The sequence below is a fragment of the Tachysurus fulvidraco genome, chromosome 14 (assembly GCF_022655615.1).
Source record: "Tachysurus fulvidraco isolate hzauxx_2018 chromosome 14, HZAU_PFXX_2.0, whole genome shotgun sequence".
Classification (NCBI taxonomy): domain Eukaryota; kingdom Metazoa; phylum Chordata; class Actinopteri; order Siluriformes; family Bagridae; genus Tachysurus; species Tachysurus fulvidraco.
In genome coordinates, this window is record NC_062531.1 from 7,026,984 (window position 1) to 7,047,333 (window position 20,350).

Here is a 20,350-nt window from a genome sequence, read left to right on the forward strand (position 1 = left end):
TGTTCAAAATATAGAATTAGTAGAAAAGGGCATTTGAGTCCAGAGTCCATGGTAACACAATTGTTAAGGCAATTACATTTTTAGGGCATTTGACAGACACATATTATCGTTTATAAAAGTACTAAGTAACAGTTACTGGTGTAAAATATGAGATTAATGTTTTAGCACCTAAAATGAGAATCAGTTGCTTTATGTTAGTGTTATAAGAAGGTTGCTAATTATTTTATTGCATTTACAACTAACGCTATTTAAATTTTCCTCACAAAAACTAAAAGTTGGATTCCAGATCACATACATATGTATTCTTCTACACCATTTTGTATTATACATAGTTTGAAGAGTGTAGAATGTTGGACACTTCCATTCAATAATTGCATCTTTGCTTTGCCTAGCAGTAGAGGGCTGAGGCTACCAGGCAGTGACAGTGGATGGGAATTTTTTTTTAACGTTGGCTGATATCTTCCATTACCTCATAATCTTTTTCAATGTATAAAAATATGCTTTGTATGATGCCATTAGCATTGCTTTATGTGTATTTGACAATATTTTCCAATCACCAGGACGAATGGCTTTGCTTTTTCCCATGTTCCATGTGTAAATGTGTTGTGTTTCAGATGATACTACACTTCTAAAATTCACACACTAGGCACCACAGCAAATTCAAAAAATATTAGAAAATAAGTGCAAAAAGAGCAGCAAAGTGGAATGAAATTATTTTCAAAAATAACTGAATACAAATGTACAAAAAAAATTTGGAAGTCAAAAATAATGAATGATTCTTTTTCTTGTTCCTAGTCCAGAGTATATTAAAAAACATATCTAAAAATCAAATCATAATAATCAATACAGCTCTCCCAAAAGAAGTCAAGTCAAGTCAAGAAGTCAAGTCAAGAAGCTTTTTATTGTCATTTCAACCATATATAGCTGTTGCAGTACACAGTGAAATGAGACAACGTTTCTCCAGGATCAAGGTGCTACATAAAACAAAGACAGGGCTAAGGACATGTAAGTAGTCTTAGCCACATAAAGTGCAACTGTGCAACCTGGTGCAAACAGTGCAGGACAAGACAAGCAAGACAGTGCAGGACAAAAGACAGTGCAGGACAAAAAACAGTGCAGACATTAAGTTACAAGACAATACAAAAAGTACAAAAAATGCAATACACAAAAGACAATACACAGTAACAGAAACAGCGCCGACCGACCAGTGTAAATACTGAATGTTCAAACAATATTTTGTGCAGTAAAAGAATGAACAGCAGCAGGTCCTGTAAAGAGTCCTGTAAAGAGTTGTCTTAAAAAAAAAAAAAAATTGTTGTTGCTGTTGTTAAAACAAAACAAACAAACACTGCACTCTTTTTTGGGTTTCCAAATAAAAAGTCTTATTTGTCCATTCATCGAGTTGGTGCTTTAGTAAAAAACAACATCCTTGTGAAGTAACTCATGTTTTCACCTGCACCTCATTTTGATGACATCACAGACCATTACGTCATACTGTAAACACTACCTATAGAACAGACTAACTGTGTCTCACCACGTTATTGATTCGGTAGAACTGTTATTCCGTCCACAAAAGACAGATTCACAAATAACTTGCCTGATCTGTCTCAACTTCTTACTGTACCCTTAAACACAAACAATCTAGAGGAATTGACACACAACATACGCACTATCTTCACTAGCAAAATAGAGACTCTTTCCCGCATTAAAGAAAGTTAGATACAAACCACCTGCATCATTGTATAATAGTCATATTCAGATCCTCAAGAGAGCAAACCATAACCTCGAGTGAAAGTGGAGAAAAACTAAATTAGAGGTTTTTAGAATTGCGTACAAGGACAGTATGTGCAGCTAGAGACAGGCTCTAAAAGCTGCTAGGGCTGAGCACCTGAGCAAACTCATAGAAAATAACTAAAACTATCCCAGGTTCTTATTTAACACAGTTGGTACATTAACAAAACAAAACAAAACAAAAAAAACAGAGATCCGAACACACTATTCCATCACAGTTCAGTAGTGAGGACTTAATGAGATTCTTCAATGACAAAATTGAAAATACCAGGAACACAATAGTTGATGTTCAACATATGAGAGCATCTCGTGACCCAGTCTCACCTAAAGCTCTACACTCAAAACGACTGTGCTTTACAAGTACAGGACAGGAAGAGCTAGATAAACTTATTACTGCAGCTAAATCAACAGCTTGTTCACTAGATCCCATTTCAACTAAATTACTGAAAAAAGTGCAAAATTAACTGAATACAAACAAAAATAAAAATTTCAAATAAAAAAAATGTCCATTCATCGAGCTGGTGCTTTAGTAAAGTGGACTGGTTGATGGGGTACATTGTGAAGATTGAGAGTCTGTTTCCTCTTCAGGACTCTATAAGCACAAAAAGAAACAAGAAACAGCATTAAAACTTCTACAAAGAGAGCTGATTCATCATAATTTATCATCATAATCTGAGACTACTGTGTTGGCCTTCATGTATAATAGGAAGAAATTTAAAAGAAATGTAAAAAGAAAGAAAATTCAAGTAAAGTCTAATTCAGAATAAACGTTTTCTATGAAACAAATTTCACAGCTCTATATCAGCTGCATCAAAATGAAGCTGTATGGAACCTACGATTGATTTCTGTTTGCAGTCAATAAAAAGAAACAAATGAGCAAGTGCCTGAAAACACATCTAACACAACCAGGATCAAGCTGTGGATTTTTTTTTTTTAATTATAAAAGAATGGCAAAGAGACTTTACTGTTTCCGTATTTCAAGAAGCATTTTTGTGCACTTACTTTTAATATAAAGAAACCTGCAAAACAAAAAAAGAAGATTGTATTAGTGTGAAGTATTAATGTAAAATGAGCAATAGTTATGAATGCAGAATATTGACATCTGAGGTATTTGACTAGATGCCATGATTTCCACTTAACATAATGAACTGATGTGTTGTATGAGATAGAAAAGGAACTGAACACAACTCACTTCTGACTGCTTTTCTTTGACATAAACATAAAACTACAAGTGACAGTAAAACAGCTGCAGTGAGAAAAGCTGCTATGAGACCATAGCTGCTCCTTCTTGGTTTGCACTGAACATCTCTAATGGAAGTGCCTCCTTCATCCTCAATCTCATTTCTGACCGAACAGCTTAAATAAAGGAAACATTAAAACTTTTACTCAGAGAAAGGTAAGGTAAGTAATGCAACAAAAATATTACAGCTTACATGAAAAAGAAATCACTTACTCTGTCCATTTAGAGCAGTTCACACCTTCAGGAGAATAAAACCCTGGAGAACAGGGCTCACAAATGGTATCTGAGGCCTTTGTGCCTGTAAATAAATACTGATATATCAAAACCACTTTATCCCCAAACACAGTGCAAATTCACTACAGTAAAGCACATGACATTTTTACAAAACATAACATTCACCTGTGATTTTAACCCTTTTATCAGAACACTGCAAATAGGACATTTTGAATCAGCATAAACAGATTATTTGATGAATGAAGTCTTTACTGCTGCTTCTCTTTTTCTTATCTTTTCTACCAGAACATCAGTTGAAATCCCCGTTATCACACCTCTAACCCAACACTTTACTTCAGGAACTGAACTTATTACTTTGTGTTCAATCTATAGGCCTCCTGTTGGACCAGAGGCAGGGTCCCATGCACTTGTTGCCATGGCCCGAGTTCCTGGTCAGGGAGCTAATCCAACTACTGAAGAGCTAATTGTCAGGTCAAGTCCCAAGATCAGATAAAATGGAAGAGTTGCATCAGGAAGGGCACCTGGTGAAAAGGCCATTTTTTGTCTACTGTCTTTATAAAACAGCATTAGTTTACCATTCCTCAAAGACTTAGGACTTTTGATTGTCCCTATTAAATCTTTTGATGCTTTTGTTAGTTTCAAAGGATTAATGCTACTAACAAATCTGATATTTAAATTAATAAATTATATAATTATAAATTATATAAATTTGATCCTTCTTGACTGGAGATTTTCTTTTTCACTGTTTGTTTCTGAGGTCTCTCCCAAACCTTTCTTTCTTTTCAGATATTTCTAACACTTTCGATTAATTTCCTGCATTGCCTCCACTATCCACCCCAACCATTTCCTAATCTATTTCTGGATCGCTTCCACCTACTTCACTTTCTACCATCCTTGCTCACACATACAGTATTACTGTATGAGTATATAAATGGTAAGTAACATTTACCAGTATAAAACATGAGATTAATGTTTTAGCACCTAAAATGAGTATCAGTTCCATTATGTTAGTGTTATAAGAAAGTTGTTATTTTTTATTGCATTTACAAGGGACACTACTTAAGTTTTCTTCACAAAAGCTAGAAGTTGGATTCCAGATCACATACTTATGTATTCCTCTGCACCATTTTGTATTTTACATAGTTTGAGGAGTGTAGAATGTTTGACAGTGGATGGGATTTTTTAATGCTGGCTGATATCTTTTATTGCCACATATACTCTTTCAACGTTTAAAAAATGCTTTGTATGCTGCCAGCAGCATCACATTACGTGTGTTTGACATAATTTCCAATGACTAGGAAAACTCTTTTCCTTTTGCCATGTTCCATGTGTAATTGTGTTGTGTTTGAGATGATACTACCCTTCTAAAACTCACACACACTATACACTGAAGCAAATTCAAAAAAGATTAGAAAATAAATGAAAAAATGTTCATTTTTTTCATATTGTTTAGATATGATTTGTAAGACACTCTGGACAAGGTACGAGAAGAACAATTTGTAATGCTTCATTTCATAATGAAATGAAGCATTACAAATTGTTCTTCTCGTACCTTGTCCAGAGTGTCTTACAAATCATATCTAAAAAATAACAAACAGGAAGAGCTTTTAAAACAGTTCTAACACAAGGTTCAAAAAGACAATACTGACAAAAAAAACTCTGCACAACACAACAGTAATAAATCTATTATTAAAAACTGTAAACAATACAGTTCTATGCATTTCTGCACTCCCAAAAAAATCGGTGATCTGTAAAGAGCACTTTTTTCTTAAAACAAACTGAGTTTCCAAAAAAAAGTCTTATTTGTCCATTCATTGAGCTGATGCTTTAGCAAAAAAACAAAATCCTTGTGAAGTAACTCATGTTTTCACCTGCACTGTGTGTTCCTTGTTACAGTCTGCTTGGACAGCTATTTATTCTGTTTCCTGAATTTCTTTCCTTGAGGAACGGAATAACAACATTTATGATCACTAGTATAAACCAGGTTACAGTATGCATTAATGAAACAATAGATGCAGCTCTTACACTGTACTGGTTGATGGGGCACATTCTGTAGATTGAGGGTCTGCTTCCTCTACAGGACAAGTACAAAAGAAACAGCATTAAAACATCTACAAAGAGAGCTGATTCATCGTAATTTATCATCATAATTTGAGACTGTGTTGGCTGTCATGTATAATAGGACAAACAAATTTCACAGATCTACAATGGTTTGAAAAAGTGTTTACCCTTTCCTGATTTTGTATTTTTTTTGCATGTTTATCAGACCTGTTCAGACACAGGTCAAACACAGTGAAAGCATTTCACTGTGCCACTCCAAAGTCTTCATTTTGTTTTTCTTCAACCATTCAGAGGTGGACTTGCTGGTGTATTTTGGATAATTGTCTTGCTGCAGAACCAAGTTCACTTCAGCTTGAGGTCACAAACAGATGGCCGCACATTGTCCTTCAGGATTTTTTGGTAGACAGCAGAATTCATGGTTCCATTTATCACAGCAAGTCTTCTGGGTCCTGAAGCAGCAAAACCCAGCCCCAGACCATCACACTACCACCACCATATTGTACCTTTGGTATGATGTTCTTTTTCTGAAATGCAGTGCTACTTTTATGCCAGATGTAATGAGAAACACACCTTCCAAAAAGTTCAACTTTTGTCTCGTCAATATTTTTCCCAAAAGTCTTGGGGATCATCAAGATGTTTTCTGGCAAAACTGAGACGATCCTTTATGTTCTTTTTGCTCAGCAGCATTTTTGCCCCGTCTCGTTCTTATGGTAGAGTCATGCACACTGACATTAACTGAGGCAAGTGTGGCCTGCAGTTCTTTGGATGTTGTTGTGGGGTCTTTTGTAACATCTTGGATGAGTCTTCGCTGCACTCTTGGGGTAATTCTGGTCGGCCGGCCAATCCTGGGAAGTTTCACCACTGTTCCATGTTTTTGCCATTTGTTGATAATGGCTCTCACTGTGGCTCGCTGGAGTCCCAAAGCTTTAGAAATTGCTTTATACCCTTTTCCAGAATGTTAGATCTCAATTACTTTCTTTCTCATTTGTTCCTGAATTTCTTTAGATCGCTGCATGATGTGTAGCTTTTAAGGATCTTTTGATCTACTTCACTTTGTCAGTCAGGTTGAATTTAAGTGATTTCTTGATTGCAAACAGGTGTGGCAGTAATCAGGCCTGGGTGTGGCTAGAGAAATTAAACTCAGGTGTGAAAAACCACAGTTATGTTTTAACAGGGGGGCAAACACTTTTTCACACAGGGCCATGAAGGTTTGGATTTTGTTTTCCCTTAATAAAAAAACCCTTCTTTTAAAAACTGCATGTTGTGATTACTTGTGTTATCTTTGAGTAATATTTAAATTTGTTTGATGATCTGAAACATTCAAGTGTGACAAACATGCAAAAAATAAAAAATCAGGAAGGGTGCAAACACTTTTTCACACCACTGTGTTTATGTTGTACATTCTATTTTAAAAAATCACCTTTACATGAATCAGGAGTGTGGATTGATGTAAAAAACAAACATTAAAATATTACACTAATAATATAACATGAATGTTTTCAAAATATTAACAATGAATGTCATTTTTTTATACAAAAAAAAATCTATAAAAGTTTTAAAAATATGAATTCTGAAAAGTTCAAAATATAGAATTAGTAGAAAATGGCATTCGGGTCCAGAACGATTGTTAATACAATCACATTTTTTAGGACATTTGATAGACACATATTACTGTTTATAAAAGTGGTAAGTTATAGTTAATGGTGTAAAACATGAGATTAATGTTTTAGCATCTAAAATGCTCAGCTGCATTATGTTAGTGTTATAAGAATACTTACTTATGTATTCTTCTACACCATTTTGTATTTTAACATAGTTTGAGGAGAGTAGAATGTTGGACAATTCAGTAATTGCAGCTTTGCTTTGCCTAGCAGTAGAGGGCTTTTTTTAAACGTTGGCTGATATCTTTCATATAATCTTTTTCAATGTATAAAAAATGCTTTGTATGATGCCATTATCATTGCTTTACGTGTATTTGACAATTTCCAACGACCAGGATGAATGGCTTTTCCTTTTCCCATGTTCCATGTGTAAATGTGTTGTGTTTCAGATGATACTATCCTTCTAAAGTTCACACACTAGGCACCACAGCAAATTCAAAAAATATTAGAAAATAAGTGAAAAAAGAGCAGCAAAGTAATAGTAGTGAAGTGGAATGAAATCATTTACAAAAATAACTGAATAAAAATGTCTGAAAAAAATTCGGAAGTCAAAAATAATGAACGATTGTTCTTCTTGTTCCTAGTGCAGAGTATATTAAAAAACATATCTAAACCATAATAATCAATACAGCAATCCCAAAAGAAGTAAAGAGTCCTGTAAAGAGCGGTCTAATAATAATAAAAAAAAAAAAAAAAACTTTTTGTTGTTGTTGCTGTTGTTAAAACAAAACAAAAAACACTGCACTCTTTTTTGGGTTTCCAAATAAAAAGTCTTATTTGAGTCCATGGTAACACAATTGTTAATGTAGTCACATTTTTAGGGCATTTGACAGATGCATATTACTGTTTATAAAAGTAGTAAGTAAATGTTACCGGCATAAAACATGAGATTAATGTTTTAGCACCTGAAATGAGAATCAATTGCATTATGTTAGTGTTATAAGAAGGTTGTTAATTATTTTATTGCATTTACAATGGACACTACATAAGTTTTCCTCACAAAAGCTAGAAGTTGGATTCCAAATCACATACTTATGTATTCCTCTGCACCATTTTGTATTTTACATAGATTGAGGAGTGTAGAATGTTCGACAGTGGATGAGATCAAAACAATTCCAACACAAGATAAAAAAAAAAAACAACAACACTATGAACATTACATACAGCAGTAATAAATCTATTATTAAAAACTGTAAATACAGTTCTATGCATTTTTGCTCTCCCAAAGTGAATCACTGATTTGTAAAGAGCACTTGTTTTGTTAAAACACACACTTTGAGTTTTCAAATAAAAAAGTCTTATTTGTCCATTCATCGAGCTGGTGCTTTAGTAAAAAACATCCTTGTGAAGTAACTCATGTTTTCACCTGTACCATGTGTTCCTTGTTACAGTCTGCTTGGACAGCTGGTGATTCTGTTTCCTGATTGTCTTTCCTTGAGGAACGGAATAACAACATTAATAATCACTAGTATAAACCATTTACATTTACATTTACAGCATACCCAGAGCGACGTACATAAGTGCTTAAATCTCTAACACTGAATACATTAATGCTGGTTCACTAGGTTACATACTTAAGATACCATGAGTTTAAAACATTTGTTCAAAGTTACAATGAAAAAGTGTCAAAGGTTTTTTTTTTTTTTTTTAAATGCAAAGGATAAGGAAAGAAGTGCTAGTTGAAGTGCTTCCTGAATAAGTAGGTCTTCAACCGCCGCTTGAAAATAGCCAGTGACTCAGCTGTCCGGACCTCTAGGGGAAGTTCATTCCACCACCTTGGTGCCAGTACAGAGAAGAGTCTTGTAGTATACTTGCCTCTTACCCTGAGAGATGGTGGAACCAGTTGAGCAGTGCTGGTAGATCGGAGGTTACGGTGTGCAGTGCGAGGAATGATGAGGGCTTTGAGGTAAGAGGGAGCTGATCCATTTTTGGCTTTGTAGGCCAGCATCAGTGTTTTGAATCGGATGTGTGCAGCTACCGGAAGCCAGTGGAGGGATCGCAGCAGCGGGGTGGTATGCGAGAACTTTGGCAGGTTGAAAACAAGCCAGGCAGCTGCATTTTGGATCATTTGCAGAGGAAGGATTGCGTTCATAGGTAGACCTGCCAGCAGTGCATTGCAGTAATCCAGTCATCCCTGCCAGCAGTGCATTGCAGTAAACCAGCTTACATTATGCATTAATGAAACAATAGATGCAGCTCTTACAGTGGACTGGTTGATTGGGTACATTGTGAAGATTGAGGGTCTGTTTCTTCTATAGGCCTCTATAAGCACAAAAAGAAACAAGAAACACCATTAAAACATCTACAAAGACAGCTAATTCATCATAATTTATCATCATAATTTGAGACTACTGTGTTGGCTGTCATGTATGATAGGAAGAAATTAAAAAGAAATATAAAAAGAAAGAAAATTCAAGTAAAGTCAATTCAGAATAAACGTTTTCTATGAAACAAATTTCACAGCTCGACATCAGCTGCATTAAAATGAAGCTGTATGAAACCTACAACTGATTTCTGTTTGCAGTCAATAAAAAGAAATGAATGAACAAGTGCCTGAAAACACATCTAACACAACCAGGATCAAGCTGTAGATTTAATTTTTTTTTAAATTATGAAAGAATGGCCGAGACCTTACTGCTTCCGTGTTTCAAGAATCAAAACATCTTTGTGCACTTACTTTTAATATAAAGAAACCTGAAAAACAAAACCGGAAGAGTATATTGGTGTGAAGTATTTAATGTAAAATGAGCAATAGTTATGAATGCAGAATATTGACATCTCAGGTATTTGACTAGATGCCATAATTTCCACTTAACATAATAAATTGTGTTGTACGAGATAGAAAAAAAACTGAACACAACTCACTTCTGACTGATTTTCTTTGACATAAACATAAAACTGCAAATGACAGTAAAACAACTGCAGCGGGAAAAGCTACTAAAGCTACTATGAGACCATATCTGTTCCTTTTTGGTTTGCACTGGACATCTCTAATGGAAGTGCCTTCTTCATCCTCGATCTCATTTCTGACTGAACAGCTTAAATAAAGGAAACAAAAACTTTTACAGAAAGAAAAACAATCTGAAAGGTAAGTAATGCAAAATGTAAACAGAAATATTACAGCTTATATGAAAAAGAAATGACTTACTCTGTCCATTTAGAGCAGTTCACACCTTCAGGAGAATAAAACCCTGGAGAACAGGGCTCACAAACAGTATCTGAGGCCTTTGTACCTGTAAATACATACTGAAATATCAAAACTTCATCCCCAAACACACTGCAAATTCACTACAGTAAAGCACATGACATTTTTACAGAACATTCACCTGTGATTTTAACCCTTTTACCAGAACACTGCAAATAGGACATTTTGAACAATCAGCATGAACAACTTTATTATTTGTTGAATAAAGTCTGATATAAAATTAGAACACTGTTGGTGTTCACTGTGAGAAAAAGCAGAACAAGGGGAGAAGAAAAGAAACCTGTCCTGGTGAATCTAATTACAGTATGTCTAATTACAGTATGTCCTGTTTTCCTTTTTCATGCAAAGATGGAAGAATCTTTTACCTAACTTCCTTTATAATAAGATTATTTATTGTTTTCAATTCGTCTGATGTTTTAACAAGAACATTATCTAATGTTTAATGTGGTTACTGTTTTAGTCACCGGGATAGAATACATGTAGAATGTGAGTAGCTACCTTTCACTGATTCACTAAAGGTTCTGTGACTTGCAGTGATGACTTTCTAGGAGATATAAATTGTGATGCTTCTTCTTCAATGGCATTTACAAATTTTCTATTACTCAACCAAATACAGCTGAAACATGCCATTTTTACTAGGGACTTAAGTGTCTTGTTCAAAAGCACTGACCCAGAGTATCACTTTTTAAGGACTGATAATTTAGTTTACCCACCTGGAGTGTTTATTTGTTCCCCCGGTTTGCATTTACTGTGTTTTATTGCAAGAAAACAATCATTTCTGTCATCTGCAAAATGCTTGCAATAATATCCATCCAAAACCCCACATACTGTATCCTTTATTGTTGTACAGTCTTGAGAAATAAAAAGGCCTAGAAGGAGAACATGAGATTTGAAAATGCTCAGAATAAAATAACAGAAACAAGAATTAAAAACAGGCAGAATTATGTTTACCATTGACACAGATTTTACACCGATGACAGGTGTGAAAACCATTTGGTCCAATCATAAATGTGCCTTTAGAACAAGGTTTGCATGTTGTATTGTAATCACCATGGCAGTCTTTCATAACCACTGACCCTGAAGAACAGATATAATATGACTTGATGAGAAACTCAGGCGTGGACGGATATGTGAAAGAATTCACCACATAAAGTCTTCATTAAATCATCTGCTTAAGATCTAAGCTAAAAATATCAACAAAAACATGGTTACTTTACATTATCTAAGCATTAATGTATCATGGGGAAACATGCCACGAAATCACTGAAGAGAAACAGAAAGATTATTACATTTCAAATTAAACTAAATATTAAACTTGATATTTTCAGTAAAGATGTTCAAATAGAAAAAAAATCATCTGATAGGACAACCTCCAACTAACTAATAAAGACTAAAAAAAAATTTTTCTAACTGTTTAAAAAAAACTGTGTGTGTCTCTGAATTGCCCCTAGGTGTGAATGAGATGCTCTGTGACACACTGGCATCCCATACAGCAGAGGTGTCAAACTCAATTGCACGGGGGGCCAAAACGCAAAGCACGCATTAGTTTGCAGGCCGAACAGGATAAACATTTATTGAACACGCTAAAACTAAATGTTTTTTGAACATAAATATGAATAAAGACAGACAGGCATATTATTCCAGAATAAATAAACTTTAACTTTATATAACTTAAAATACTTTGCTCTCCATCAAAATATCCCTTGTCAAAATTATACAAGTTACAACTATGAACATGCCGCAAAAAAATTATGCTTTTCCGCAAAAGTAAAAATAACTTTGCTCTTGTGCCATTTTATAAAAAATAAACCTAAACTTTAAATATCTTTAAATATTTTGATCTTCTTAAGAACATCTCCTGTCAAAATCATACAAATTCAAAATATGAGCATGGTCCAAAAAACCATGCTCATGAGTTTATAATACGGGTTTACCGGCAATGTCAATAAACATATACTCAGCCTCCTTGTCTTGAAAGATTGTTTTCAGAAACAACTTTTCTTTTCTCCATTGTTAGGGGCTAGCTTTGACTTTACAATAGTGTTGTATACAGCAACAGAAGCTTGACTTGATTGGGAATGTTCCCAGGTTATCTATCGTTCTGCAAGGCAGCTGTTGCGCTGTATTATGGGATGTGTATTATCAGCGCTTGATATCGCCGAGCCATTAATTACAATAATAATAGATCTATATTTAAAATGATCTCGCGGGCCGTATATAATTGTATGCTGGGCTGGATGTGGTCAGTTGGCCTTGAGTTTGACACCCATGCCATACAGTGTGTATAACTGCCATTCACCCAGTGTAGGTAATAATCCTGTAACCCTGGTCAGGATAAAGCACTTACATCTGATAACTTTATAGTTCTTATTTGGATGTTCTTTCTCTTACTTAATGTCATGATTCTATTACATAAGTATGATGATAAGTGATATACCTTTAGCACATAAATGGCAGCATTCTTCTGCTTCTGATAGATATTCATTTTGTCTACATTTAGTTCCACATGTCAGGGCAGCACAGATACCTATTTGGAGACAAAATGTTTGTTAATGTAATAAATACTTTCCAAGCTAGTAAAAGTTAGAATAATGATTCATGTCCAGACACAAACATTAGCTAAATACAGAATACACAAGAAGATACAAAATGCTTATTTTGTGTAACTGTCGAAACATAATGTGATTTCACCAATGTGTCATAACAGTGTGAACCAGAAGCACAGTGTTATTTGTCTGATGGACCATTGTGCATGTTTATCTGACACAAACAACAACAGAAAAAGTGTTTAGCAAGGTACTGTTCATTCATTAACTTTTATCAGGTATGAGTACTGCACTGTTCACTTATTTCACTAAACAACATAGTGTTTATTTAGGTAACTTGCTAAATGATCAGTGCCAATTTATGGAGAAAATGATTATTACAAAAGGAGTACATGGAGTACAGCGTACAGGTCCATTCTCTGGGTACTGGCTGTGCAGTGTTTGTGTATGCACTCTCCATGTCTGTGTGTTTGTTCCTCATGACTCCAGAAACCGTGCCAGTAGGTGAACTGGCTACTCCAAATTAATCCTAAGTATGAATGTGTTTGCATGGTGCTGTTGAATTGTGACATCCTGTCTACGGTGTATTTATGCTTATTGTTCCCTTGATAGGATCTGGATCCACCATGACCAGGATAAAGCAGTTAATGAAGATGGACGACTTAATTAAGGGTGTCGAAATTCTATACTTCAAAGGTGCCCGTGCAGGATTTGGTTCCAATTAAGTCATTAGACTCAAATGTAGCTTCTGCCTGGTAGGAATGATAACCTGTACACAGAGTCCATTGTGAATGTGACTGGACATCCCTAATGTACATAATACTGAAACTGTCTTCCTGGTTATCTATTTAAATAAGTGTCTAGGTAAAATAAACTAACACACAAAGTATTAGTAATCTCCTGACTCAAACATGTCAGACTAGTGATGTCCTGGCTATAAAAAAAGAAAAAACCTGAGTGTCAGGCTTCAGGCTGGATTTAGGTACAGACACTTTAAACAGCACAGAAATGATCATCTATATCTTTAGGACCACATTAAACATCCTCCTACTCATCGTAGCCTAAACATAGTAAGTTTATATTGACTGCTGACATATTAATATTTTAGTTCAAATCAAACTTCGCGATAAAGAGAAATAAAGTTTGTGGTGTGGTGTTGATTATGTCGCTAAATTTGGGGCCGCAAAGTGACTTTTTTATCAACAATAGACGCCATTTTGTAACTGGAACTGAAACTACACTCACAGTGTTAAAACTAAACAGGTTTGTGTTCAGAATAAAGAACAGATAAAACACGGACCGTGAGCAGATCACACATCCTGCTTACCGAATATGTACAAACGTGTCAGAAACACGGACTGCATTATTTATTTAAACACACAGCTAGACCACTGCAGTGAATGTAGTCACAGACTGTGTGGTGCTCCTTTTCCCGCTGTAGTCGAGTTGAATGTTTCTCAGGAAAAATATGGGTCATATTCTGTATACCCTGACCAATATGCCTCATTTCCTCTCAGAGTCGCGATGGTAACCAGGTTAACTATTGTAACCATATTTTTATATAGATATAACTAGAAACAACGTAGATTATTTGTAACCACAAAAAAAAAAAAAAAAAAAAACGGAACAACACGGAAGTAGATCTTGTGGGCGGGGCTGTGACAGAGCTTTAATATTTGAATGTGCATCATGATTAATACTGGAAAGCAGTGTTTCATGTAAAGTTGTATGTGGAATATTGTGTCACTGTATAGAATTTAAGATAAGTGACTCAGTCAGTCTGCACATCAACCAGAGTATTTTTGATCTACCATTAGTCTCTTGCTTTTTACAGTTATCATCATCCAGGTAGCTGCAGTTTTACTGGTGAATGATATTACCTTTGTAAGTTTTATGTCCTGACTTAAAAAAGGAAAAAACAGAGGACCAGTCCTGGCATTGCAGTACACTGTTACTCCACCATTTTCTGTCTATCTCTTTGTACTGTAATAAACCTATAAAAAAAATCTAATTGTGAAATTTAAACCAAATTTCTTGTACAGATAATATCTGGCTAATTTTCTAGATTTGTTATGAATTTCTTGAGTTCTTGTCCATTTAACTTCCTGCATTTCATTTTATTTAATTCAGTTCAATTAGAATTTATTTGTATAGCGCTTTTTTCAATGGGCAATGGGCATGGTCTCAAAGCAGCTTTACAGAACATTAACATAGAACAGAAGTTAAACATAAGGAGTAATATAAAGAATTAAAATAATAAAAATTTATATATATATATATATATATATATATATATATATATATATATATATATATATATATATATATATATATATATATAGTCGAGGCCAAAATTATTAGCCCCCTTATGAAATTAGACAAAACTCTTGATTTGTTTCCAAAAATAACAAAGACAAAATGTCCACTAAGTTTGATTAGCATATTTAATTGAAATAGTGAGTTGAAACAAGAAAGGGCAAAAATGAAACGTCCAAAATTATTAGCCCCCTGGTCATTAATAGTCAATAGTGTACCCTTTCTGAGCCACAAATGACAACAACCTCTTAGAGTAGTTCTTTACTAGGTTGGCACAGGTCTCCTGAGTGATTTTAGCCCATTCTTTCATTGCAAATTGCTCCAGCTGGTCCAAGTTGCGTGGTTTCCGAGCATGGACATTCACTTTGAGCACTCGCCAGATTCTCAATAGGATTGAGGTCTAGGCTCTGTGCAGACCACTTCAGGACTCTTGGTTTTGGTATCCTTCAGGAACTGTTGGACCAATTACGATGTATGCTTTGGATCATTGTCTTGTTGAAAGGCCCAGCGATGACCTAAGGCTAGACTACGAGCAGATTTCTGCATATTATCCCTCAAAATGTCAACATAATTTTCATTTTTGATGATGCCATGCACCCGAACAAGGTTCCCTGTGCCTGAAGCTGCAAAACAGCCCCACAGCATGATGCTCCCACCACCATGTTTAACTGTGTTCTTAGGGTTGAAGGCCTCACCCTTTCTTCGCCAAACATAAGCAACATCCATGTGCCCAAACAGTTCCAGTTTAGTCTCATCAGACCAAAGCACGGACTCCCAAAACTCATTTTTACCTTTCATATGTTCACGGGCAGACTTCAGTCTGGCTGTGATGTGCCGCTTTTTGAGTAAAGGGGTTCGACTGGCACGATGTCCCTGAAGCCCACCACGATGAAGAGCCCTCACAACTGTATTCCTTGAAACATCAACTCCAGAAGAGGCCAGGTCAGCAACAATCATCTTGGCAGGTGTCTGGGGCATCTTGCTGACATCTCAGACTATTTTCCTCTCCAGAGTTCTTGAAATCTTGTGCTTACGACCACACCCAGGTTTGTTTCTTACAGAATTTGTCTCCTTGTACTTGGCAATGATGCAACGCACAGTGGTTTTAGACACTGTGAAACACTTGAAAATGGCAGTATACCCTTCCCCGTTATCATGAGCCTCCATTATCTTCTTTCTGAGCTCAAGACTGATTTCCTTTGTCTGGTGAGTAAAAGTAGTCTCGCCCAATAATGTGTTCAAGTGCCCTGCTCCTTGGAGTCCTTTTATGCTGATTGAATGCCCAGGTGTTGTTAGGAAGCCAATTGACTGCAGAGGTGTATTTTGAAAGCTGATTGATTAATTAAGGTGTGTTTTGAAAGCGAAAATTCACATGGGGCTAATATTTTTGACCACCCCATTTTCACTATATTTGATATAAAGCAATCCTAAAATTGTATTTTATATTCCAAAATGTACCAAAAGCTACTAAATAGCACTGGTGAATGTTTGATTATATCAATGTTTTATCAATGCTGCAAACATTGAAATGATCTTTAGGAAAATGTTCCAAAATTCCTGGGGGGCTAATAATTTTGGCCTCAACTGTATATCAAGTCAAGTCAAGTCAAGTCACCTTTATTGTCACATCACCACGGCACATGTGCCATGGTGGGTGAAATTCTTGGGAGCGAGCTTCAGAAATTGCAGAACCATTCACATACAGTAGTAAGAAACATAAATAGAACAATTTACAAACAGGTTAAAAAAATGTGCAAAATGCTCAGTACCATTTGAAATGTGCAAATGCGGAAAATGTGGAAAGGATGCAATGTGCTCATGTATATTTTCAGTACACACAGTGTACTACTAGACATATATATATATATATATATATACCTACACATATATGTATGTATAAGTATGAATATAAATAATATATATAAGTATTATATACATGTAATATATATGTATCATGTAAAGTGCAACAGACTGTACAGATACAGAAATGTCCTGTGGTACCGATAGCTTATTGTTATATAAATTGTTATTTTAAATTAAATGCAGTGTGTGTGTATAGTCCCATGTGTACTGATGCAGTATGAATGCAGTGTGCGTGTGTGTGTATAGTCCAGTGTTGAACTGTTGAATATTGTGGGAGTATGCTGTGTGCTGTGTTGGTTATGGTTGTTAATTAGTCTGATGGCTTGAGGGAAAAAGCTATCCCTCAGTTGACTAGTGCGGGATCGGATGCTGCGGAGACGTCTTCCTGAGGGGAGCAGAGAGAGCAGTCTGTGGGACGGGTGGCTGGAGTCACTAGTGATCCTCCGAGCTTTTCTTATACACCGCCTGTTGTAGATGTCCTGGAGGGAGGGAAGCATTTATGAATGAAAGTTCTGTCACAAAACAATATTGTTACGTATCCTCACGCTTTTTAAGTGGGTATACGGAAATCCTTGGCCTTTCCTAGTGGGTATACGGCGTATACCTGGGTATCACGTAGACTACACCAGTGCTGTGTATTCAATATGACCACTTGAGTTGTGATAGTGAGAGACTGAGTGCATCTGTTCACACTGATTTCAATAGCAGATATCTTATTATAATGTCCATGGGTATCAATCTTAATATTTTTATGAATACATGTTTTATGTTATGATATACCACCACTTGCACGCCATCGGGACTGTGGTCATCGTGGCCCTGAGGGGTGTGGCCCCCGCTGCGGCAGGCATCCCTTATTTTTCTGTATTGAAGGTGGCAACCCTCATTCTCACAGAGTCGGCCTCATCTCAGTGTAGGTCCAAAATCTTCATCGCACGGAAGACGATCGGAGCTGGTACAATGTCTGGATGCCTCGGGATGGGTAGAAATTGAGAAGCAGTGTAGAGGGATTAACATATCTGCTGTTCATAAAAAATGTGCTAGTCTAATGTAATAGTGCACAATATTATGGGATGTATTATGTGTACGCCTGACTAAAGAGATGAGTTTTTAATCTGCTTTTGAACTGGGAAAGTGTGTCTGAGCCCCAAACACTATCAGGAAGACTATTCCAGGGTTTGGGAGCTAAATAAGAAAACGCTTTACCACCTTTAGTAGACTAAGTTTTGTGATCTCAGAGAGCGTGAATGATTGTAACGTGTTAGAAGACTAGTTAGATACATGGGAGCTAAACCATTAAGAGCCTTGTATGTAAGTAGCAGCAGTTTGTATTCAATTCTAAACTTAACAGGTAGCCAGTGTAAAGATGATAAAATTGGGGTTATAAGATCATACTTTCTTGTCCTAGTGAGAACTCTTTCAGCTGCATTTTGGACTAACTGTAGCCTATTTATTGATGCAGGACAACCACCTAGTAATGCATTACAATAGTCCAGTCTAGAGGTCATGAAAGCATGAACTAGCTTCTCAGCATCAGAGACAGACAGGATGTTTCTCAGCTTGGCAATATTTCTAAGGTGAAAGAAGTCTGTTTTTGTGGTATGGGCGATATGATTTTCAAAAGACTGTCTAATATAACACCCAGGTCTTTCACTGTCGAGCTACTAGTAACAGTACATCCCTCTAAATAGAAGTTAAATTGTGAGAGTTTCTTTGTAATGGTTTAAGGACCTATAAGTAGTATTTCTGTCTTATCAGAGTTTAACAACCGAAAATTGCAGCTCATCCAGTCTTTTATCTCTCTAAGGCATTGAGTTAATTTGGACACTTTAGCTATTTCATCTGGTTTTGATGAGATATATAACTGTCATCAGCATAGCAGTGGAAACTAATCCCATGTCTTCTAATAATGTTCCCTAATGGAAGCATGTATATCGAGAAAAGCAGAGGTCCTAGAACTGATCCTTGAGAGACCCCATAATTAACTGGTAATAAACTGGAGGATACACAATTTAATTCTACAAAATGGTATCTGTCAGATAGGTAGGATCTACCAACTTAAAGCCTGTCCATGAATACCTGTGTAATTTTGTAAGCGATCCAGAAGAATGTTATGATCTATAGTGTTGAATGCAGCACTAAGGTATAGTAGAATTAATAAATACTGACATACAGTCTTTGTCCAAAGCTAAGAACAATTTGTTTGTGACGTTCACAAGTGCAGTTTCTGTGCTATGATGGGGCCTGAAACCTGATTGAAACTCTTCGAGGATATTGTTCTCCTGTAAGAAGGAGCTCAGTTGAACAGACACAACCTTTCCAAGTATTTTAGACATAAACGGAAGTTGTGAAATAGATCTGTAATTTGATAGGTCATTTGGATCTAAATTAGGTGTGTGGCCTAATAACTGCCAACGTGAAGGATTTAGGGACGTAACCTAAAGATAGCGAGGAGTTAATAATATAAAGAAGAGACTCACCAGCTTTATGTAACACTTCTTTCAGTAATTAAAGTAATTCATTAGTTGGAATGGGGTCTAGTGAACAAGTGTTGATTTAGCTGTTGTAATAAGTTTATCTAACTCTTCCTGTCCTGTGCTTGTAAAGCACTGTAGTTGTGTGTCTAGAGCCTTAGGTGAGACTGGGTCACTAGTTGCTTTCATATGTTGAGCGTCACCTATTTTATTACTGATACTTTAGATTTTTCGGTGAAGAATCTCATAAAATCCTCACTACTGAACTATGATGGAATAGTTTGTTCAGATTTCTGTTTTTTTGTTAATCTAGCCACTGTGTTAATTAAAAACCTAGGATTGTTCTGGTTATTTCCTATGAGTTTGCTCAGGTGCTCAGCCCTGGCAGCTTTTAGAGCCTGTCTATATTTGGACATACTGTCCTTATACGCGATTCTAAAAACCTCTAATTTAGTTTTTCTCCACTTTCGCTCGAGGTTACTGGTTTCTCTCTTGAGGGTGTGAGTATGACTATTATACCACGGTGCAAGCCTTTTATCTCTAACCTACTGTAATCGGATTGGGGTAACAGTGTCTAATGTGCTAGTGAATATAGTGCCTATGCTGTTAGTCATTACCTCTAGATCGTTTGTGTTTAAGGGTACAGTAAGAAGTCCAGACAGATCAGGCAGGTTATTTGTGAATCTGTCTTTAGTGGTCGGAATAATAGTTCTACCGAGTCAATAACGTGGTGAGACACAGTTAGTCTGTTCTACAGGTTGTGTGTACGTTATGAGGTAATGGCCTGTGATGTCATCACTTTAGTATCACAGTATTAGTCATCTATTTATACATCACTTTAGAATGAGAAAACCATTACAATCCATCACATGATGTCTGGCTGTTTGTTGTCTGACTGTGTACAGTTTGCATCTTAAGCAATTCATTAATCATATCTACAGTGATATTCAGATGATATG

At 35.9% G+C, this 20,350-nt stretch overlaps 1 protein-coding gene across 2 annotated transcripts; it reads right to left on the reverse strand.

Moving 5' to 3' along the window:
* Nucleotides 1-1,167: 1,167 nt before the first annotated feature.
* LOC125138559 (tumor necrosis factor receptor superfamily member 5-like) lies at nt 1,168-14,378 on the reverse strand. Of its 2 annotated transcripts, XM_047800341.1 has the most exons (9): nt 14,066-14,377; nt 12,630-12,719; nt 11,144-11,269; nt 10,906-11,061; nt 10,136-10,220; nt 9,853-10,025; nt 9,665-9,681; nt 9,191-9,249; nt 8,080-8,420 (listed from the first exon to the last, which is right to left on the reverse strand). In XM_047800341.1, the coding sequence occupies exons 1-9, from the start codon at nt 14,100-14,102 to the stop codon at nt 8,342-8,344; spliced, it is 822 nt and encodes a 273-aa protein (XP_047656297.1). In that variant the 5' UTR covers nt 14,103-14,377; the 3' UTR covers nt 8,080-8,341. The 2 variants fall into 2 exon arrangements, with proteins under 2 accessions (XP_047656298.1, XP_047656297.1); XM_047800342.1 differs by lacking the exons at nt 8,080-8,420; nt 9,191-9,249; nt 9,665-9,681; nt 9,853-10,025; nt 10,136-10,220 and adding exons at nt 1,168-2,383; nt 2,794-2,810; nt 2,984-3,147; nt 3,245-3,329 and having other exon boundaries at nt 14,066-14,378.
* Between the last annotated feature and the right edge of the window lie 5,972 nt (nt 14,379-20,350).

Excerpts from the sequence above, each read along its gene's own strand:
- LOC125138559 (XM_047800341.1), bottom strand. The coding sequence starts at position 14,102 with ATGCAGTCCGTGTTTCTGACACGTTTGTACATATTCG. Across the intron at positions 12,720-14,065 it reads GACACGTTTGTACATATTCG|GTATCTGTGCTGCCCTGACA; the intron begins GTAAGCAGGATG and ends GTCTCCAAATAG. Across the intron at positions 10,221-10,905 it reads GGAACAAATAAACACTCCAG|GTACAAAGGCCTCAGATACT; the intron begins GTGGGTAAACTA and ends ATGTATTTACAG.